We start from the raw sequence: 23,052 nt of genomic DNA on the forward strand, positions 1-23,052 counted from the left end.
GGCTTGCGGGGCCCGGCCGAGGGGCAGCACCGCCGCCATGAGCGCCGAGGCGGCCGACCGGGAGGCGGCCACGTCCAGCCGGCCCTGCACGCCGCCGCAGACCTCCTGGTTCGAGTTCCTGCTGGAGGAGCAGCTGCTGGAGCAGCACCTGCGGAAGCCCTCGCCCGGTGCGTGGCTGGAGGGGGGCGGCGCAGGAACGGGGGCGGTGCAGGGACGGGGGCTTGGGGTCTCTTTCGCCCTCCTTTTCTTACCTGGTGGCTTCACTGGCCTGTCCTCGCCGTGTTTTCGTTTTGCGTTTATAAGTTACAGAGATGTTACAAGGAGGGTTTTTTGTTTTTAATGGGAAGTGCTGTTGGGAAGAATGAGTGCGGTGTGCAGCTGGGTTTCCCCCGTTAGGTCTTGCTGGCATAAAGAGCTACGGGCCCCCTGAAGGTTCCGTGCTAGAGTTGTTTTGCTTCGGACTAGAATGAATAAAAAGCTGCATAGACAGGTCTATTATAAAAAATAATTTAAAGAAAACACGTTTTATAGTAGTTGATCTTTTGAAGATCAGAAAGAGAGATTTTTTTTTTTTTTTTTTTTCCCGAGCCTGGATCCTACAGACTGCTGGAGGAGACTGGAAACGCACCAGTGACAGTATTGCAGGTTTAAGTAAAGTAGATTTAAGCTCAGACAATATCTTCTGTGCTCAGACCTTATGCTGCTATTTTCCTATAAAAATTGTTGATGAACGATTCATCTTCAGTTCTTCAGAACAGCCCAAAGGTACAGGAGAGACTGTCACATTGCAAGGGAGAGATGTTGCAGCTTTCATATCTTTTAAAAATCATACTACTTTTTTTTTTTTTCCTAAATGTACACAGAAATAACAGAAGATGCTCATAAATACTCTAAAAATACAGAGAAGAAGTGTAAGCAGGCATGTATTTTTACAACAGCTAACTGATTTAAATGGACAGCAGTTATTTTCTGTAGATACGAGTACTAAAACTTTATTATTACAAACCAGGGAAAATAAATGGAAGTGTAAGAGTGCAGTTACCATGGTCAAGTAAACTTGAAGGTTAAATAAAGAGAAGTTAATCTGATTTGATTCAGCATAAACAAAATACCCCCTTGGGATTAGAACCTGTCAGGTGACAACGCTGTCTGTATAAATAAATGGTAAGGAGATAAGGTATTCCTGATCATGGCTGCAATAAGAAATGAATTTCTGGGCCTTTGTGGAATTTGAAGAGAAGTTGTTGTGTTTTCTGCAGATCCACCGCCTGTACAGCTGATCGTCCAGTTCTTGGAACAAGCTTCCAAACCATCAGTGAATGAACAGAACCAAGTCCAGCCTCCACCTGACAACAAAAGAAACCGCATTTTAAAACTTCTTGCTCTTAAAGTTGCTGCTCACCTGAAGTGGGATTTGGATGTATTAGAGAAAAGGTATGGTCTGTACATCCTCACGCTGAAATTACTGAACTTAGAATCATACAATCGTTTACCTTCAGTACTACCAAGTCCAACCATCAACCTGATCTACTTGTGGCTTCACTTCTTAATTTTAACAAATGGAAATTTCTCTTGCTTGCTGTTAGGGCAGTATCTTTCTTAGATTGAGAGGAGTCTTGGTCTGCCAGCTGAAATCAAGTTCTGTTTCATCTACAGGTTAGACGTAATCAGATCAATGCTGTAAATAATTTAAAGATAAAATGCTTACGTGCAAGCATGCTGTTCTAAGATGTCCAAATGCCTACTAGGTAAAGATGAGTTTTAGGTTACGCTTTCTAGAGTGACAGAAACAGCTTAGGTTTCCCCATTCTGAAATGCATCAAGGTGGAGCTCTTGCTCCAGCTTTTTTGTTGTAAAGCACTCCATGTATCTGTGAACTAGATCACTGAACCAACTGTGGTTGAAATGGCCAATAGACAAACTCCTCCTCCTCCTGCCAATAATTTCAGCTACTGAATGGTCTTGCAAGGCCTGGAACTATTTGCTTTGGCATTGCGAAGCATTATGGAATTACACTTAGTGGGGCAAGACTTGTTCTCCACTTTTGCAGTGTATGTTAGAGTTGCACACACCTTGAAAGTGAAGAAGTTGACTCAGCGTGTTGAATTTTTGGGGGTGTATTTTTAAATCATGTTGTATTGTCTTATTTTTTGGAGTTAATCAGAAAATTACGCGTTCTTTATGACGGGTTATAGAAATTCACTAATTTCAGAAGTATTTTGAAAACTCTTCCTTCAAGGTAGTGGTGGGACTTGTCTCTTCAACTTTTCTTTGTACTTCTTAATATATGAAGATCATAATGTTTTCTTTGTTTTTTAAAATAATATGCTATCATGAGTGATAAAAGGACTTGGAATGAGATGTCCTTGATTTTTACCTATGAAGTTCTTTACCTTTTTTGCCCATAGTATCTGTTATACTTATCTGCCTTGGTGGAGTGTTGTGTGGCTGGATTACTGCACCCTTAAGTACCTTTGCAAGGTACTGTGCAACTGCAGAGAATAAGCTTAAACCTTTACTGTGGTTAGTTATGAAAATAATTGTACAGAAAGAACTCCCTACTGTAGATATATTTTAGCTTTGAAAGCAGATGTGTATGAGTGTGTACGAGAGGGCATTTTTAAGGCTTTTTCCCTTCTTGCAGGAGGAACTTCTACTGGCATTTATTCGTGGCATACTTGCTGTCAGTTAGTACCTTTTCTTTTCAAAATGAGGGTATAATCCTGATCGAAAAATCAGCCTTCCTGTTTGACAATATTGGGCTGATTCTGAGATTCAGCATGGAATTGTTTTGTTTTTCTGAGAAATAATCTGAAGTCACTTCAATTCCTAATTCTGCATCTCTCTATATATATGCTAGAAAGAGTTCTTGCTCTGTGAGCTTGCAAAGCCTCAGATAGTTTTCATTTAAGAACTATGCTTTTTGGTTTTTATCTGACAATACCCAAAGGTTTAGCAGGGTAGTTTAAAAAAGAACAACAGCTTTTGAGCACAGCTTTTTCTAAAACTTCTGCTGTTATAGTCAGTTGAATAATGTTCTGCTCTTGCCAATGCAAACAAGATTCCTGGACCTGCCATTAGTAAAAACCAGTGTGCGTTAATTTAAAAATCATAGCATGATGTTCTAATGGAACACAAGACTTAGAATTTATTCAGCAAGGATTCTGGCTTCAGTTGCTACAAGTGTAGTTTCAACTGGTTATTTTCAATGCTGGTTGCAAAAAATGCAACTTTGTGAAAAAGTTCAAAGTATTTGGCAGTAGCAGATCACTTCTGATTTCAACCAATGTCTAACTTAGCAATATTGTTTCAGTTCTGTTAAATTATATCTCAGAAGCTTGGAGTGATGCAATCCAGCCTGCATGCCTTCCCATTTCGTCAGGGAAGGCTCTGTCCCACCTAATGTATGGCGTTACGTACTACAGCCTGCAATGGAACTACAGTGCTCTGTTCCAGTCCTTTACTCTTAACTTCATAGACTGGTGGCAGATGATGTCTCAAAAAGGGAGCTGAGACATGATAGCACAGATAAATGTCTCCTTTATGTGAGTGAAGTTCTACTTGAAATGGAAGTATGGAAATGAAAATTGCTTACCTTCTGGATGTATGATCTGGGACTAAATTTGAGAAGAGTTTCTCACTTTTTGGGACCTGTTGCTATAAATGAATGAATTATTCTTGGGATGTGTCTGAGCAGACTAATGCAGTGTGTGTAGAAGTAGCTCAGCTCTGTCAGGACAACCTTCTACAAACGTGACTTATGTTACTAATACTGGTTGCTGCTTTACATTCTGATCTAGAACGTCATCTGATACAGAGCATTTCATTATGCTAAGTGCTTCCATGCTTTGTTAACTAATAATATAGTACCGAATAGCAGTGTATATTATTTAAACATTCCAGAAGTAGGATTACTGTATGAAGTACCTGATTCTCTTCTTTTTGACAGCTTATCTGTTCCTGTGTTGAACATGCTCCTGAATGAGCTTCTGTGTATCAGCAAGGTTCCCCCAGGGACTAAGCACGTGGATGTAGACCTGTCCAGCATACCCCCAACCACCGCAATGGCCATACTACTCTACAACAGATGGTAAACTACTTCTAAGGCAATAATCTTAAAATCATGATACAAGTAAAAGCTGTTTTCTTCTTTCTATGTACCTGTAAGTAGAATGAGAAAGAATCTTAAAGTAATACTAGTGTTGTGGTCTGTAAATGGGTTGGAGTGAGGAGCTAAGTCTGAAAAGAGATGTAAAAGCTGGGTTTGTTCCCTAACAAAATGGTCAAGGTAGTGGTTTGAAGTGTCAGCTCATAAAGATAAAAATAAAAATCTTACTGCTGTTTAGCTTTTTGTGGGCTAAAGAACACTTCTTAAATGATAGAGGGTGCATTGCAATGGTTTAAAGTATCTGAAATGATAAACAGTTATTTTTAAGAGGTATGTCATCTTATTACACTTCTGAAGCTAATGCCATTCTTTGCTTAATTTTCTCTCCCCTGTATAGGGCAATAAGGACCATCGTTAAAAGTAGCTTTCCTGTAAAGCAAGTGAAACCTGGTCCACCTCAGCTGAATGTGTAAGTTACCAGTATGATTCATTTGACATTTGTGTATTTTGTAATCAGAAATAGAATCTGTAATTGAATTAAATCATCTTAATATACAGTTGCTTAAAGTTGTTAGCTGTAAGGCGGAAAACTTGCATTTATTTCAAGTATATTCTGATTTTCCTGTTGTGCATGCTTAATATATCTGTATGTCTGTGCTCCTACTTTTTTATTATGTTATGGTCTGTGACTTTGTAGAGGCATGAAAAATAGTAGAAGAAAGGGAGATGGCAATTTCTCTGGGCAGAAAGCTTATTCTCTAGTTTAAACAGAATATATTATTTGTGTCCTGTACTAACTTACACTGGCTTGCTTAGAACTGTTTTAACTATTCACAACGTTATAGATAACCTGAGAAATAACAAAATATTTTTGGTGGTTTCATTAGGCCATTCTTTGCAATCTAAAGTCATTATTGAGTTTGCATTCCACAAATTGTGTGGCTTTAGTTACAACCTGTCTTTGGATTTGACTTCTGTATCATGTATTTCTCAGATAAAGTTGAGAGTATCTCAGTGGTAATTTTCAAGTGATTTATGTTAATTTTTTACTCTAGTATTAGATGAATAGTATTCTTGTTTGTATGAGAGAGTCTGATAAGTATGTGGATTAGAAGCCCTACCAGTATTTCTACTAGAAATCTTGTACTGCCCTATCTGTATCTGGGTCTGATCCTGAATCAGAAGATTCTGTATGAGGAAATAATTTTAAAATACTTCTAATTTTTACATAATCACGCAAACCCTGCTCCTGCCCCTGACATATGCTTGTGAAGATTTTAGCAGTGAAGCTTCAAGAGACTTGAGGCTGTTGAAGCTGATTGCTTCATGATGATTTTGCTAATATTAACAATCTGACTTAAAAACAACAAACAAATACACAAAGAAATGAAAACTGAAACTTTCATTTTATTAAATCACATTCTTATCTTAAACTCTTCATTATATCTTTTAATTACCTAATTCTGTATTTCAGAGAGATAGCTAAGAATGTTTGGTGGTCCAGCATAATGATGCTAAAAACATACTTAAGCAAAAATTTTGGAATTAATTTTTGTGGTCTAGAGCATGAAGTAAAATGATAGGATGGCTTGTTTTATAATTATGGTTTTGACCACATCTCCGGTTTTTCAGGATGAACCAGATGCAGCAAGAAAAGGAGCTAACAGAAAATATTTTGAAAGTGGTAAGACTTTATCCACCTCTAGTTTTTTTGCTTGAATCTACATGTAAATATGAATGGACAGGAGATAAACAATTGCATCACAATTTTGTTGGATTTGGTATATTTATACTACATTACCCACTTTTAGCTTTTTCAACAGTTTTGCTGTGTTTTCAACAGTGTTGTAGTGGATTTAGTATGGAATTTGTTTTGTGAGATTGAAGTATTCATTCATCAGTTGATCCTTGGAGCCATATGAACAAAGCAAGCCTCAACAAAATCAGCGTGTGGTTAGTAAGTAAGACCATACCATGCTTGAGCTGTAAAATCATATGGCAGCAAATTAGAATACTTTTTTTTTAAAAAAAAAAAAAAAAAAAGATTTAGCAGGTGTGTTTTCTGTAGATTGCTTTTAACAGAATGCTAGGTGTGCCTAAAGTGTTTTCATTTGAGGCAAGCCAGAAAGAGGAAAAATAAACCCTCTATTTCAGAAGTAGCCTAGGTCTTTTCCCTACTCTTGTACTTCTTAGAATAAGTTAAAGGCTATGCATTTATACTTTTTTCTACCTTTTTTTTTTTTTTCATAAACTCAAACTTTTTTTCATCATAAGCTCTGGAAAAATCTTGTTCTTCTCTGTTCAAAGAGAAGCTGCTTTTAGTTCAGCTGTGAAATAATAGCTGAGAACTTACAATTCAACTGTTGGATAACTTAGTGCTCCAGAAGTGGATGAAGAGCCACAGGCGAAACTGGGAGAAAAATGTTCTGTTTCTGTTGGAAGTAAGGGTCTGATCTGTTTCTCTAAGCACCTGAAATGGAAATTTCTTTATTCTACAAGAAATACATGAGCAGAAAAACAAGTGTATTAAGGAATTTTCCTTTGTTATCACTTAAGTATGCTGTTAAATTTCTAGTATTAGTTTAAATCCAAAGCTAAGCTTTAAAACAATGAATTTATTTTTTTTTTATGCATTTGAACTATTCTAGTTGAAGGAGCAGGCTGCTGATTCCATCCTGGTGCTAGAAGGAGCACTTAAACTGAATAAAGATCTTTTTGTCCACACAATAAGAACTCTGGATTTATTAGCCATGGAGCCTGGTATGGTGAATGGAGAAACAGAGAGTTCCACAGCGGGACTGAAAATCAGTGCGGAGGAGATACAGTGCCAGGTACTTTATGTTCTAGACTGAAGCTTTTTATTTATTTCTGTTATTTAGACCAAACTTAGCATGGTATTTTGAAATCTGCAATATTTTTCTACTGGTATTTCTTGCATTCTTTCTTCAATGCAATCAAATATTACTGAGATCATTTTTATGCTATTAAAACTTCTTCCAACGTTGTAAATATTATTGCTCACAAACCCTCACTTTTTCCTAGTCTGGAGTAAACCACTGTATGACAAGGACCACTTATTGCACTCTTCTTACTATTATGTGGAAATCATTCTGTAATTTTCTCGATGTCTGTGCAGAACTACTTACACTGAGATCACAGTTACAAAGGAAACAATTGAAGTATGTGGGGGAAGATACACACGTGTGTAATACACTAGATAAAACCAGGAATAATCTAAATATATGTAAAAACTGAGCTGAAATACTTAATGTTGACTTGAAATGTTACATAAATTTCCAAGATAACATATCTTATATCAATGCTGCTTACAGGTTTGCTATGACTTGGGTGCAATCTACTTTCAACAAGGAGCTACAAATGCAGCTCTCTATGAAAACGCTAAAGAGAAGTTTTTCAAAACAAGGGAGTTGATTGCAAGGGTAATGAGTGTTTTATTACTGTGTATGTTCAGCTCTTCTAAAGAAAAAGGAAGTAAATCACTGATTCCTTCTTCAGCAGTATAAAGCTTATGGTATACATAATTTTTTAAAGAAACTTCATGGCATTTTGGCAACAACTTCTGTTGCTTTGTTTTACGTTGGGTCTTGTTCAAAACCCTGTTGATGAGGTGTGATGTGTCACTGTTTTATTCTGTTGTGTATTGAATATTTGGTTATACAACTAATACTGATGAAAGAGTAACATCTCCAGTGCTAATATTAACTTGACTAAGCAGTACAACCCATGCCCACTGTGCAATTCTGATAGTGCTGTTGTGTTTTTGGGGAAGGAAATAATACAGCATTTCCTGTTCACATTTATCCAGCTTTCTATTGGAAATGAGATCTCTGTGTTCTGACCTTTTACAAAAGATAACGTTTTCATTTATGGTTAAGATATGCTTCCTTTTTCATTTTGCTTCACATTTATATTTCTGAAACTGCAAAACCCAAATTTTCATTTAAAAAGACAAAAAAAAATGGTGTAAGCTGCAAAAAGGACAAAAACCTGTGTGTGTACACACACATTCTTCTGCTGTTTTGTAGTTATTGGGAGAAACTCAGTGTCTCCGTTTGTGCTTCAGAATTAAGTTTGTTTCATAATACTTGATCTCTCAGATTGAATCAACAATTACTTTTCAGATTGGTTCATCATCACTTCATTGTACCATAGATGAAGGGCGGTTGGCTGGGTACTGTCAAGCTTGTGGAGTTCTTACTTCATCCGATGATGACGCATCTCCTTACAATCGAATCGATAGCTGCTTGAAAACTGGCAACTATCAGGTATTGTGCATCATTAAAGCCTACTTCTAGTGGAATTTTTTGGTTTTGTGTGTTGATTCCATCTGTTATCTGTAACTACTGAATTATCCATTGAAGATTCATTCCAATGTGTTTGTGTTGTAGGACTTGGTGAAGATATTCCTTGAAGATAATCTAGCCCTCAGTTTACCTGTTCAGTTCAGGCAATCAGTGCAAAGAGAACTGTTCCAAAATGCTCTACAAGGGTGAGATGCTAAATAATGGTCTGTTCAATGGGGTTGAGAAGATGAGTTGTGATTTTCAAGTATGCGGAATCTTTTAAAAACAAATTATACACACACACACATTTTAAAATTTATAACTAAGTTAATGCCTCTGTAGAGGTCTTCTAAAACTTGAAGTCAAAGCCAATCAGGCTGCCGTACTAAGCAGTGATATTGTAGGAGATGTGTACTTCATTTGGGAACTTTGGCAGTGTAGTTAGCTGTGATCAGGAGCTTTGTGCACTGCTGAACCAGCCCAGTTTGTGCATTTGCATTCTGCAATGCATAAATAAGCCTGAAGTTGTCTTGGCTGTCAGCCAACTTAGGTAGATACCGAGTAATTTTTTTTAGAGTGCAGTCATGGACAGAGGCATGTGCTCCAGACTTGTCTTGGGGTCTGACACGCGGAGCTTTGCATTGATACCAAGTGCATTTGTCAGAGAAGTTCTGTGATCTTGGGTTTTGTGTTCATGCAGGAACGATGCTCTGGAAGAAGTTTGTTTCAAAATTTGCGTGTGCAACACCGTCCGTGATATATTGCAGGGTGAAATAATTGATGTTCAGTTTTGTCTGCTGTTCCTGAAACCCAACAAAGAGAAAATAGACTTCCTCCTGGAGGTAAGAAATTACTACCTGAAACTAGAAGGGGAGACAGTATTTAAGGAGGTACCTCTTTCCCCAGGTAACTGCGTAACTGTTACAAGTAATGGTTATGTTTCTGAGACAGAGAAAAATACTTTGTAAGGTAACTTCTCAAACTTTATTCAACTTCTTTGCAGGTAGCACAAATATACTATATATAATCAGTCTTGCATTGATGTTGCTAGCTCATCTGGTGGGGAGGAACCCGTTGACTTACTGCTTCAGCTGGGTTTTGAAATCACTGGGTTTCCCAACCCCATTAAAATATACAGTGATATTACTGATCATCTCTTTCTGAGGAACAAAGAAACATTCTGCAAGGCAGAGAGAGAGATACTGAAAAAAAGTACTTGTCAAAGACAACAGCTCTTGCCAGCTTTGTTGTAAAAACTAGCACATCATGAAATTATCCTGATGTTCTGTATATGTGAGACTTAAACTATTGCTCTCAGGGAAGCTTTTTGGAAGTTGTTGACTGAAGTTACTCCTTTTGTTGCTTTGTTGTGAGTTTCATATCTTCTGCTTAATTTGAGTCTTTTGCATGTCAGTTGCAGCTGTTTTCTCTTCAAGTATGTGGCTAAAACTGACTGATAATACTCTGAAATACAGAGCCAGCAAATGCTGTTCCATCAACGGGTCATATTGAGCATATTTCTCAAAAAGAAAAAATCATGTAAGCTGGCAATTAGAGATAACTAAGTAGTTGAATTTAAACTAATGCATTTTTTTCAAGTTAATCATAATGGATCTTATGGTTTTGCACTCCAAAATTTTAGTTCATTTTTAAACTCATGCAAAAGGCCTCTATATACATAATGATCTTTTGACTGACTCAATACTGTGGCATTCAGTATCAGCACACCTAAATATCAGGAATTTGATTGAAAAAAAGTAGATTGTGTCAAGGAAGATCAGTTGTCTGAAAAAGCTTCTTGTGTACAGAGAGAAAGCAATTTTGATCCATCTGATAGCGCGGTGCTTATCAGATAACTGTCTTGCCTCCCTTGAGACAGAGGGCTACTAGCTGGTAATTGTGAATCAGCAAACTGATTTCTAAGATTTTGAAGCCCTGACTCAGTTGTTACTACTTACTTTTCCCCAGGTTTGTTCAAGATCAATAAACTTGGAAAATGCTTCTGAATCTTTGAAGAGAAAAATGGCATCATTTCTCAAGTATGTACTGGCTTTGAGACCCTGAATTTGCATCTCGTAAGCAATATCATGGAGCATAATAAATGCCTTTGAGAACCTGTAACTGAAAAAATGAACTTCCTCCTTATTAACTTTTTTTTTTAATTTATTTAGAAACTTATGTTTGGGTTTGGAAGATCTTCAGCTTGTCTTCATGATTTCATCTCATGATCTGTTCATAAAACTTCTGAAAGATGACGAACGGAAACTGCTCGTTGATGAAATGCGGAAGAGATCTCCTAGGATCAACGTGTGCACAAAACCTGTGACTTCTTTTTATGATATCCCAGGTAATATTCAGTGTTTCATTAATTTATGTATCTGCAGTTACACAGGCGTGAAAATATCTGTTTATATATATCTATCAATATCAGATCTGTTTTCTAGTTCAGAGTGAATGGGTTTTTAGAGCAAATACTTCCCCCTTTTAGTCAGTGAATGTCCTGCTTGTTCAAGAACGTTGTTCTTTTGCTTGTATCTGAAATGAGTGTAGCTAAAATAAGTGTGTGCTAGTAGACCAAGGAAAAGAGAGGTGTGGCAGTTGGTTTGAACTGAATCTGACTAGCAGCTTTTCTCAGGAAGGGTGTATTCCTGCCTCTGGACTTACACCAGCAGTAGTGTTTGTGTGACTGGTGAGCAGTACCATGAATAAAGTGGCCTTTAAAAGCATTGGTGTATCTTCTGTTCTTCGTATGTTGTTTAAAATGTCATCTACTAAGGAGTTGTAAGGCCCTGTGTTAAGAAAAAGTGCCCTGGAGACCTCATTGGATTTTTGTTGTTGTTGTTGTTCCTAGCTTCAGCAAGTGTCAATATTGGCCAGCTTGAACATCAGCTCATATTGTCAGTAGACCCTTGGAGGATTCGCCAGATCTTAATTGAATTGCATGGTATGACTTCAGAACGGCAGTTCTGGACAGTCTCAAATAAGGTAATTTGTTTCATGTCGTCATATGATAGACTAATTAGAGGACCGGTTAGGTATCATATCACAATAGTAAATATTTTGCTGCAGAGTGTAAATGGATTTTTTTTCAAGTTTCTCTCAGCACAGTCACAATGTAATAACAGTGATACATATCTAAACTTGTATTTTGAATGAAAAAGGTGTAACCTGCATGTAACAGTGACTGACAGTATCACAAATTTGCCTTGTGAAAAAGTAAATTTCTGTCACTTTTTCTTTCAGTGCTCTGACCAGTTAGCAATATTATTTTAGTTTATATTCCTGTTGTGGAATGTAGCTGTTTAACTGTAGCTGAGAGCAAGACAGGGAGTACTTTTTTTCTTAAGTAAGAATTTCTTGTCTTTTTTTTTTTTTCCCAAATTATTGGATATTCACACCTGAACAAATGAACCCACGAACATATGTGCATATGAACAAAGTGGTGTAGGCAACGATTTTTAATGTATTTCTGTATGTCTGAGCTATACATTACTGCTGATTAGATATAAATATTTCTGGAATTGGTGCTTAGAAATCAATCTTTTTTGACATCTGAGTTTTATTTTCAATGCTTAAGTAAATATGTGAATTCTAAAACTCTGTGCAAATGTCTTGCATATTTCTCTCTCAGTGGGAAGTACCAAATGTTTACGGCAATGTTATTTTAGGAATCAAAGATAACCTGACTAGGGACTTGGTCTACATCCTTATGGCGAAGGGATTACACTGCAGTGCAATCAAGGTGAGCAAGCCGTCTGAAGTTACTGGTGAGTTAGTTTGAACAACAATGAAAATATGGAAAGCCCATTTGGAGAAAAAGGACTGAAGAAATGGGAGGTGATAGAGATGTAGTAACAAACTTTGTGTGTAATATAATAGTTAAATATTTCTGTCTCGCAAAGTTCCAGAGCAAGGGTAATGGCATTCCAGTGAGTTGGGCTGGCGGATAATTTAGTTCATAGAAAATCTTGATAAGGATATACTATCATGTTGCACCTAAACCCAATATTGGTTTTACACATTGATGTTCTTTTGGCTGTTCTACTTACAGAATTTACTGGAATGCTCTTTTATTTGCCTTGTAATTGACTATAGTATAGTCTGTTAAAACTACAGGGTAAAACTGAAATGTCTACATAATATGCTTGTAGTTAACTTTTTTGTTATGTTTTTGCTTAAACTGCTTGTTTTGTTTGAAAGTTTTGTAACTGTGGGAACTATTAAGCTAAATAACAAGTCCAAAGGACTCAAAAATGTAAATGGTTATCATGAGTTTCTTAAGGAATGCTAACAATGGGTGCAAAGGCTGCTTTGGCCAGGATTTTAGCTATTAGATTTCTCTTTCCTCATGAATCCATTCAGAACCATTAACACACATCCTCTTCATTGCAGGATTTTGTCCATGCAAAGCAACTTTTTGCTGCTTGCTTGGAGCTTGTGACAGAGTTTTCTCCCAAACTCCGTCAAGTCATGCTGAACGAAATGCTGCTCTTAGACATTTACACTCACGAAGCTGGACCTGGTGTTAATGGAGAACGTCCTCCTTCTGATCTTATAAGCAGAGTCCGAGGATATTTGGAAATGAGAGTACCTGGTGAGTACATTGCTGTTTTTCCTGAGACACTATAAAGCACAAAGAGAAGGAGAAAGCAGTAACTTTGTATTTAGATAAACCATTTCAGTGTATACTTACATACTTTATAATATAGTATGCAGTATATTTTACAGTGTAGTATGTTGGAAAAACAGTAGTGAAGTTTGACATATTTCATGGGTCTTTAGAAGTTCATTTAGCTTTAGAAGTTGGAAATGGGAACAACAACATCATGATGCCTACGTATTGCTAAACATTGACCGTTTCTGTTTAGTGCCGCTTAAAGGGTTTGAACAGGATAAATGTGCACTTTATCTGAAAAATTTAATTATTGAAGTAGCCCACGTTGTTGTGCATTGAGGGAGTTCTTGTTGCAGTTGGAGGAAGCAGGTGTTGCTTCTAATTTTCACAGGTGAAGTCTCTTATAAGGCTAAGCATCACTTTTGTTTTGTGACGAGACATACAAAGTGGAGATAGCTACTCAAGGGGAACTGATTTTGCTTGATTTCATATAATGCTGTTTTCCTCAAAAAATAAAAAAGACCCTATTTCCTTCCAGATATTCCTCTTCGACAAGTAATAGCTGAAGAATGTGTTGCCTTCTTGTTAAACTGGCGTGAAAATGAGTATTTGACCATGCAAGTTCCGTTACCTCTGGTTCAAACTAATCCTTACGTAAAGGTAACAGCTGCTCAGTCTGTGCCTTGTCAGACTGTAACTGACTTTCTTGTTGAGGTCACTTGTACTTGTGAAAGCACGTACGTTTCTGCCACAAGTATGTCACGTTTTTATTGCTACAATGAGTAAAGTCTGGTAAAGAAGAAGACAGAGCAAGGCTAAACAACAAATACATTTGACAGCTGGAAAAAAGACTTGAGGGCTGTGCTGCAGAACAGATGAACCAAGCCGCATTGTAGCCCTTGTCATCTGCCAGCTGAGGTTGGGTCCCTGAGCATCAGGGACGTGTGGTAACAATCCCCGAGCTGAGTGCTGAAACCCTATAGTAGCACTTCTGGGAAGGACTCGCCTCTCCGCTGGGATCCAGCCTAGGTTTATGTGGGAGATCTGAGAAGTGTAAAGATATCAGGCTTCGTGTCTGGTCGTCTTTCTGTTCCAAAGACACCAAATGCACTGTAACGGTTCCATTTTTGAACCTGATACCAGTGTTTAATTTCTGGAGACATTCAAGCACTGCTCTTCTTGAAACCTGACTTTCAGAATGGTTTTATAGTCATGTTTTTACGTCAGTCAGGCAATAAAGCTGAAGCTGAATGCTGATTGTATTACAGGACACGTTTTTGGCCTGCTCTGGTTACCTGTGGTGCTTCCTATAAATCCCATTTGACCCTTAGATTTCTGTGTAGCAGAAGGTGCCAGCACAACTTTATTTGACTTTTAGTTTAGATTAATTATTATATGACAGTTACAGGTGTTTGAAGGATCTAGTCTTTGTAAAACTGTATTATATACGACCTAAAAATATATCGATACGTTTGATTAAGCTCCTGAAAACAAGCTTTACATTCTACGTGTCATAATGAAATACACCATAAGGGAAGTAGTAAAGGGAAGAATGTTTTGGTTAATTCTTGTCTTCCAGATTACAGGTCAGGGTCCTCTGCTGCAAAGTTTAGTTACGTTGCTATGGAGTTTTGGAGCTTAAATTTATCTGCTTAGCCATCTTAAATACCAGTAATTCCTTTGCTCCAGTCAATATTCAGAGAAACTCTGCTTAATGTATTTCTTTTGTGTTGCACAGCTGGGACAGTTGCTGGCTGCTACGTGCAAAGAACTCCCAGGTCCCAAAGAAAGCAGACGGACAGCTAAAGACCTCTGGGAAGTGGTTGTACAGATCTGCAGTGTATCCAACCAGCACAAACGGGGGAACGATGGCAGAGTGAGTTTGATAAAACACAGGGAGTCTACACTAGGCATTATGTACAGGTATCATTTCTTAACTTACTTTTAAGATTGTTTGAATTGTATACTTAACCCCAAGTTCCAGTCAAGAGCTGACTGTATTCCTCTGTCATAGTGGTGGCAGCAGCTGAAGAACTCTGTCAGTTTCCCTGTTAGTTACCTAATCCCCGTGTGCCTTAGTGGTAACTGAGGGTTGATTTAGAACTCTGATTTGTCCAAACAGTATATTCAACCTCTCCTGAAGTCCAAGACTGACTATCAGCTGCCTGTTATGATAAACTCGGGAATGTATGGCTATACGGAATAGCTTTCGGTATTAAAAACTTGGAAAAAATGTTCCCCTGTCAAAAATACGGGCTGTTCCCTTGCCTTTATTGAGCAAATCAGGTTTATGTGCACCTAAAGGCCAGCTGCTTTTGCTTACATTGATGTAGGATTTGATGTAGGATGGGTGGAAGAGGGTACATGCTTGCGTTATGTTTTAATTGTATACTCTGGCGAGAAAAAGGAAGCCCTACAGGTGTACTTTAGGATCCTGAAGCTCTTCTGATCCCTGTAATTCAGTGAAGGGCAGGGCCCCTATTTTATTTTAGAAAAGAATCAGCAAAACCTTTTCCAAACAGGCTGTGCTTGTCTGCCTTGCTTACAGTGACAATTTCTGATATGGCATGACAAGGAAATCAATGTGCATTACAAATGATCACTGCGTACCCTGTTCTGTAAACTTGTAGGTCATTGTTGCAGTCCAAACTTGGAGAATTACAGTACAGTTCATTGTCTGACTCAATACAAAATGATTTTTATGCATTTTATAGCTTGATAAACAAGACTACCTGCTATTTTACCCTTGTCTTAATTATAAAAGTCAAACTTTTTCAGTGACTGTATTAAAAGTGAATGACCCGATGGAACGTTCTCATTGATGTACTCTGCATTTGTCAGCTTAGAGCTGAAGGGCTGTTTTGGCAGGTGAAGAATTTTGCTTTGTGACTCTTATTTGTAGTGAATGAAGTCTGTATATGCTGTCAGTTGCAGTCAGTTACTTACACGGATCTTTGTGTCCCTGATTTAGGAGTGAATTGCTGTCCTTCATCAAAAAGCTTCGGGTAAGTTAGAGTTATCTTGAGAAATGGGTTTACAATCAGAACTTCCTTCTGGTATAACACCTCTCTGGAATTTAACAGGAAAAGTCCAGAAAATTTAATAGCTATATAGATACTTTTGTGTCTGAAGAACTGAATTTATTTCACCTGTCATACAGCAGTGCTGATTAGCTTAATGTTGAACAACATAATCCTGAATTTTGACAGTAGAGATCAGTTGACATGAAGAGTTTATTCCAGTTATCGTGAAGGTTTATGTACTTGGACTTCTTGGGAAATCATTTCTTTTGGAGGGAGGAAGAAGCCACTACTTGCATCAAAATTAAGCAGCAGAAGTAAAAAGAAGGGAAACTGTTTAGTGTGTGTGTATAAATGCACAGAAAGGTGTAGTATACCTCGCTTAAGTTTAAGGTTAGTCAGTGGGAGGGGAGAGGTGTACAAAGTTTAAGCAAATTTTATATTAAGGCAGTTATTCAGGAAAGTCTGAAATAACTGAACACTGCTTAAAGAAATTTTCTCTAAGTCTTCCTGTGCTGCAGGATTCTTAATGAAGTACTGTCCTATTTCAGTAGGAAATGATGATGTCAGAACTTCTGAAGTAGCTTTAAAGCTTAGGGAAGAAAGTGGATTTCTGTTAATTTCATGGGAATGTCCATCACGTTTTTCCTTTTCCTTACAGGAACCATTGGTTTTAACTACAATATTGTCCCTGTTTGTCAAGCTTCATAATGTTCGGGTTAGTACATATAAAGATCACACTGGGATTTCTTGAAGCATTTCCCTCTGTAATTTCTTTTTCCTTTCTCTCTTCTCTTAGGAAGATATTGTGAATGATATTACAGCAGAGTACATTTCTATCTGGCCTTCCTCTATTCCCAAGTAAGGTGATACTAACTCAAAATACAGTTTCTAAAATATATTTAGATTGATTGGTGTAGTTCCAGTTACTGTGGACTAGTTACTGTGTGCTAGTGTCATTTCTGCCGTGTAAGGGCATCGCTGACCCCCGTTGTTTGGTGTTTGTCTGAGTGTGTGGAGGTTTCTGCTCTTGATTTGATGGTACTGATAGAGATGCAGATACAAGAAACAGGATGTATGTGTGTGTGTGCTTCACCAAGCTGTATGGCTGTGAGCCGTGTAATATTTTAATATAAAATAACTTATTTTTGAGGTGTTTGATTTAATTTCCAAAGTACTAAGTGGCATATGGTGTGTATGGGTTTATCCTGGCCAGATTGAACTATGATCTTCCAGTTTAGAGAAGTTCAGAGAGTTCATAGGCTCTCTGGGGCTAGAACCTCACTGGGTTCAGCTTCTGCGTGTGTCATACCTGGGGGCATAAATAGAGAGAGTATGTAATGCTCAGTGTGCGTAGTCTGTCCATGGTTGGTGTGAGGGGATAGTTTCTCTCTTACTGATGCAGACTTTGGTGTGTATCAGAAAGCCAAGCAGAAGATGGTTTTCAGTCTGTTACCAGAATTTAGTTATAGGGTGAGGGGAAAAACACGTGTTCTTAAAAAAAAATGCAGATGCCACATGACCTTTAGGAAAGGCTGCCCAAGCAACATGTCAGGCTATTAGCAGCTTTCCTTCCCAAGCTAGTTCCATAAATTCTAGAGCTTGCTGTCTGTGGCTGTTTATGCAGATGCTGTGATAATTTCTGGTGGTTTCAGGTGCACGATCTTTACTGGTGTTATTTTTGCTTGCCATTTAATGCAAAAAGCGGTTTGGACTTAAGCTAGATGTGAACTCAGATTAATGATTTTAAAAAAAATACTTAGGATTTTTTCTACTCTTTTGTTTCCCTTTAGCCTTCAGTCAGTGGATTTTGAAGCTGTGGCTGTAACAGTAAAAGAGCTAGTCAACTATGCGTTGACTGTCAACTCAAACAACCACTTCTGGTTAATTATCCAGGCAGATATTTATTTCGGTAAGTGAAAACAATATCTGTTTTTTAAGCATGTGGATAGGGGCATTTTTTTTCTTTTGAAATGTGTATACCTTCATCACATTTGTTGTATTTCCCTTTATGAAAAGAAGCTTAAGTGATAGGACTTTAAAATCTTTGGGGGCAGTGGTGTAGTCACCTAGGAGATCATGTAAGCTGACAGATTAAGCTTTCAGTGGGTCGTGGGGACTTGCTTTTAGGGCAAGAGAACCTTTACTGTAAGAGTTGTGATTAATTTCACTTCTCTTAGTGGGTGTAGTCAGTTACTGAGTGATATAATCATGCATTGTTATCATTACATATCTGTAGCATTAGAGTCTCTGAGTGAATAAGTCTCTAAGTCTCTAAGTGAATAAAGGTTTGGGGGATAGTGCTTGCATTTAAGTGTGCAGATCAGCCTTACTCTGCTCATCTTCTGCTCAAGTAGAGATGTTCTGTGTTTCATATAGGGAAATAGCTAGGGTTTGTAAATGAGGAAGCATGACCTCCTGATCTGGTGTTGGTTTTGATGGGAAGCTCTTTCCTATCTCTCTGTCCTCACCTGCCGCTTCCCTGGTACTTACCTTTGCTTATGAGCTGGGAGCAGCCAGCAGAACTGGGACACAGAGCACTTAGATCCCTGTTACCTGCCTGGGGAAGTCTTGCACAGCCTTTTGATACTGTGCTTTGTTAACGTAATCCCCAGCCTCTGGGGCTTACCTTGTAGTGTAAGTAAAGAGAGTGGGGAGAGAGGTGCTGAGGAATGAGCTTTCAGAAGCTAGCCACACGACCGTGGTACTACCACGCTAGAGGAGGATATTGTCACAGCCATCTTCAAAAGTAGGTGTGCATTTCTTGTGCTTAAATTTTCTGTAGGCTCTATTCTAGTGGAATTTAGCATTTAAGCCAGATTGTTCTTTTCTGGCAACAAAGTAGATATTAGAGGCAAAGCACATACCCTGTTTGCTGGTGCTCTGGGCTGTTGCAGGAGGCAAGGTGCGAGTTTCTAAAGCTCTTTTTTTGAGCTGGGAGCATGGCTGTGTTGTGCGGTAAGCTGCAGTGCAGAAACTCTAGCTTGTTGATTTAAAAGGAGAAAGATTCATCTAGAAGACAATTTTTTTTCTGAAGGTGAGGTAAGGTTTGGGCTCTCCCCTTAAATATGGGAGGGTGATTTGAGGTTATAAACTGATAGCATTTACCACTTGTATGAAGTGGGACAGCATCCCAATAGCTTCCGAAGGGAATTTAGCTGAGATGCTGGTGTCCGAATAATTCTGTAAACATGTGATCTGATTCTTAGAACTAAGTGCTGTGTTTAAAGTCCTTGTTTGGCTTTTTTCCCACTACAGCAACAAATCAGTACTCAGCAGCCCTTCAGTACTATCTCCAGGCAGGAGCTATATGCTCAGACTTCTTTAATAAGATGGTGCCGCCCGATGTATTCACAGACCAGGTGAGTTGGGGTGTTGGAATGGGGTTTAGATGTACAGAAATAACCTCTTGGATTCGGCCAGCATCCTCTGAAGATGCAGAACTGCTAAACAAAACCTTAGAAGTTAAAGGAATGTGTGCATCTGATGTATTAAGGGAGACGAGTCATCATAGCTCAGGTCTTCCTTGGTGCTTGAAGGCCATAGAAAATCCGAAGCTTTTGCTTTGAAGCACAGAAGGCTGCCCATAAAGCACTGTGCTGCTCCAGCGCTAGTCAGGCTTTTTCTGTGGGTGGGATGATAAAAGGCAAAGCTTCTTAATAGGCTGCAGCCCTGCTCCTTTACCAGAAACATTGTGCTTTGTTCTGTAGCACACATCCTACTTGGGTGAACTCTCCTGTGTCACAAAAGCTCAGGTGGTCAGTGGAGTGTGCACAAAACCCAAGGACAGGGAAGGGGTTTAGAAGAATGTAAATGGTTATTTAGCTGATCCCTTCTATTTAAAACAGATGTATACATTTGTTGCTGTTTGTGTTCCTATATCCTATGCTAGCATTCTGAAACTCCTTTTTTTAACCATTCTGAAGGTGATAAAAAGAATGATAAAGTGTTGTTCTTTACTCAACTGTCACACCCAGGTAAGAGCTGAAACGTGGTATTAAGTAAAATGTGTCTATAAATATTTTGACCTCAAAACGTGGAGGGGGGGAACTTACAAAGTAAGACTGCATCTGACTTCCTTTGCAAATGCAATCTGCATTAAGATCTTTTGTCACCATTGCTTCTAAGGCTCTAAAGGGACCCAAATTAACAGGCAACTAAAGGTGCTTGGAAATGTTGCAGAAGTAGGAAGTCTGAGGGGTTTTTGTCACATTTTTGTCTTAGGATATAGATTTTTTTTTTTTTGCAGAGGTGGCCTTGTTCTACAAGATAACCACATGTGGCAATTGTTGTTCAGTGGGGTTGTTTGTTCTTCAGGAAGTAACAAAGTTATAATAGCTCCTACAGAAGAACCTAGTAAATACACTCAGAACCCTGGAAGCCAGGTGCATCCCTTCAACTTTGACTAGGCAGCTTTCTTTTTTCCTCCTTTTAGGTATTACTGTTGTCAATATTTCAGAAGGAGCTATGTAGGCCCTCGAAGTTTGGGTGCTTAGGAGATGCTTGGTGTGGGGAGGAGCTCTTGGTTAGGTCTCGGGGCTGGGTGGGGTTATTGCTGCATTGTGTGGCAGACCCCAGTTGTGGGGGACTAGGGCTGTGATGTCACCTCTGAGCCTTTCCTTATAGGTAGCTATTTTATGCCAGTTCCTCAGAGAAGTAGACTATAAAACTGCGTTCAAGGCACTGCAGGAACAAAACAGGTAATTATTGCTGTAAAGCTTCTACTGTGGATATTTAGAGATGTAACACATTTACATGTGGACATTACTAATCCAACCTGTGTCGTCTTTCAGTCATGATGCCATGGATTCCTATTACGAATATATTTGGGACGTCACAATTTTGGAGTACTTGACATGTATCCTTTTGTTAGAATACTACTAGTTTATACTAGGTGCTCATGGCTGGAGAAAGTGACTTTGTGCACAAGTGTATTTCCTTAATTTACCTTCAGATCTCCACCACAAAAGAGGTGAGACCGACAAGAGGCAGATAGCGGTAAGTTAACACAGGGTGCTGTGGGAGATTTCCTTAGTGTTTCTTTCCATCCCCCAAGCAGTCTTTGAAAAACATTGCCACTTCCAGTTTTAATTTCATTGCATAATTCTTAAGAGTCGGGATGCTGATGTAAACTTCTATTCAGCTGGTCTAGCTTTACTGGAATGACTGCTGCTAGTGATGTCTCTCTCCTCTTTCTTTTTAAGATAAAAGCTATTGGCCAGGCAGAGCTGAATGCCAGTAACCCGGAGGAGGTCCTACAACTCGCTGCACAGAGAAGAAAGAAGAAATTTCTTCAGGCAATGGCGAAGCTTTACTTCTAGGCTAATGCTGGAAGAGTGCTAAAATGTGTGAAAAAGGAGAAAAAAATTTTCCACAACTTTATTTTTAAAATTCATTTAAATTTTTATACAACATTTACAGTCTGGTATCTTTCATTTAGAAATAGATGAAATCTTATAATAAAACCCCGTATCTTTACAAATTGTACAGAAGGCCTGAAACAACAACTTCAGCTATTTCCACAAGGGAGTGGTTGAAGAAGCTCTGACTTCAAGTTTGGGAACTTAGTGGAAAAGAGCTTCATGAACTGCTCAGCACTAAGTTGTCCCTGAAGGGGGCACAGGTAGGAGCACCTTAAAAGAGAGGGGCTGGCAGCCGTATTTCCCAGTACTGTCCCTTCATCGACAGAAGTTAAGCACCTCAGATGCAGAGGTAGTAAACATTCCAAGGAAAACACAGTAGTTAATGCTGTTTTTGAACACTGATAAAACATAGCTCTACAGTTGCTACCTAAAATACTGCTCCTAGGACACGAGTGGCTGTAGAATACCAGCACTTCACTTCTTTCCTACCCTCCAGTTCTAGTTTTTTTACTGTTGCACGTTCATGGCTGGGCCTTAGAACTCCTTCCTTCAAGGGCTGTACTTCTTCCAGTTAGGTTACTTCAGCAGCACGCTTCCATTTGTACTCTTCCCTGAGGTCAGTGGTATGCTGGAGCTCAAGTTGATGGCAGCCCAAAAAGGTGATTTATCCCCCTCCTATGGAATTAAACCTTGCTACAGGGCTGGCTCTACCTTAGCCCAAGAGCAGAGCGGTTTCAGAACAGTAAACTGCTTACTCACTGACCTCTGTAATACTGCACCTGAGCTCGTAGCTGAATAACTTGCAGGCAAGAGAAAAAAGGTCAAGAAGAGGTAATATGTACAAGCTGGCACCGTGTTCTTCTGTATGGCTATCCCAAGTTAAAGCACAGTGATGTGTAAGCAAGCTGAATTGTCCAACCCTGCCACTCAGCCCTTTCAAAACATGTTCTTGAAATGCATAAATTAGGAATGTTCAGAGTTGAACTGAGTCCTATGTGAGAAGAGACTAAAGTAGTCCAGCCTCCTGTGATGACACAGGCAGGGATGCTTGGTCTAAAACTTCTTTTATCAAGGCTGTAGGAAAATACTGGTCCCGATTTCTGTCTGATGCTCTGCTGAACGGGTCTTACTGCCGAAGTCTTCAGTATCATTAAAGAGCATTAAAATGAGTCAACTTTAGTGTGGTCTTGTTTTGAAGCACCTAGTCGTGGTTCTGAAACTGATCACGAAGTTGGTTGTCCATCTTTCATTTCTTCTCTGTACTTTTGGGAGGTGTTATTATTCCCGCTGTTGATACAGGTGATAACTGACCAGGGGCAGTAGACACTACTCCACTATTAACTTCCTCCTGAATAGTAGGAAAAAACAACAGTTAATACCAGGGCAAGTCTACTTTTTATCTTATTAGTTGGCAGCAGTTTTTCCTCATAGTGCTAGAAAAAATTTAATAATACAGTTAGGTTACCGAGTATAAAATGAAAGCGATGCTAAACAACACAGTAGAGATTACTGTATTTTAAAAGTTTTCACCAGTAATTCTCAGGTCTTTGCTTATGGCTTGTGCATGTTATGCTAAAGCCTGTGTATTAATTTAGTTCTGTGACCATGTCAGTTCAGGCAAGCCAGCCCAGGTGCTAGCAGG

At 38.7% G+C, this 23,052-nt stretch overlaps 2 protein-coding genes across 7 annotated transcripts in view; one reads left to right on the forward strand and one right to left on the reverse strand.

Annotated features, from left to right (window-relative positions):
- INTS8 (integrator complex subunit 8) lies at positions 1-21,528 on the forward strand. The gene is made up of 27 exons (XM_035318154.1): positions 1-167; positions 1,260-1,434; positions 3,950-4,090; positions 4,506-4,577; positions 5,741-5,792; positions 6,757-6,939; positions 7,441-7,548; positions 8,251-8,394; positions 8,518-8,618; positions 9,113-9,254; positions 10,381-10,451; positions 10,584-10,759; positions 11,264-11,397; positions 12,044-12,154; positions 12,805-13,006; positions 13,566-13,687; positions 14,766-14,950; positions 15,999-16,032; positions 16,709-16,765; positions 16,847-16,908; positions 17,841-17,959; positions 19,306-19,409; positions 19,974-20,024; positions 20,674-20,747; positions 20,841-20,905; positions 21,002-21,045; positions 21,252-21,528. The coding sequence occupies exons 1-27, from the start codon at positions 38-40 to the stop codon at positions 21,366-21,368; spliced, it is 2,976 nt and encodes a 991-aa protein (XP_035174045.1). The 5' UTR covers positions 1-37; the 3' UTR covers positions 21,369-21,528.
- Positions 21,417-23,052, reverse strand: part of CCNE2 (cyclin E2) — a 12,145-nt gene continuing 10,509 nt past the window's right edge. For all 6 annotated transcript variants that reach the window (XM_035318157.1, XM_035318155.1, XM_035318161.1 and 3 more), the window contains one exon: positions 21,417-22,758. In XM_035318157.1, coding sequence (XP_035174048.1) covers positions 22,657-22,758 — 102 coding nt within the window. In that variant the 3' untranslated portion in view covers positions 21,417-22,656. The remainder of the gene's footprint in view (positions 22,759-23,052) is intronic.

Source organism: Oxyura jamaicensis, chromosome 2 (genome assembly GCF_011077185.1).
Source record: "Oxyura jamaicensis isolate SHBP4307 breed ruddy duck chromosome 2, BPBGC_Ojam_1.0, whole genome shotgun sequence".
In the NCBI taxonomy this organism is placed as follows: domain Eukaryota; kingdom Metazoa; phylum Chordata; class Aves; order Anseriformes; family Anatidae; genus Oxyura; species Oxyura jamaicensis.

Bases quoted from the DNA above. Each gene is read 5' to 3' on its own strand.
- INTS8 (XM_035318154.1), top strand. From the start codon at position 38: ATGAGCGCCGAGGCGGCCGACCGGGAGGCGGCCACGTCCAGCCGGCCC. The intron at 7,549-8,250 runs GTAATGAGTGTT...ATTACTTTTCAG, and splicing joins CAAGGGAGTTGATTGCAAGG to ATTGGTTCATCATCACTTCA. The intron at 16,033-16,708 runs GTAAGTTAGAGT...TTTTCCTTACAG, and splicing joins CCTTCATCAAAAAGCTTCGG to GAACCATTGGTTTTAACTAC.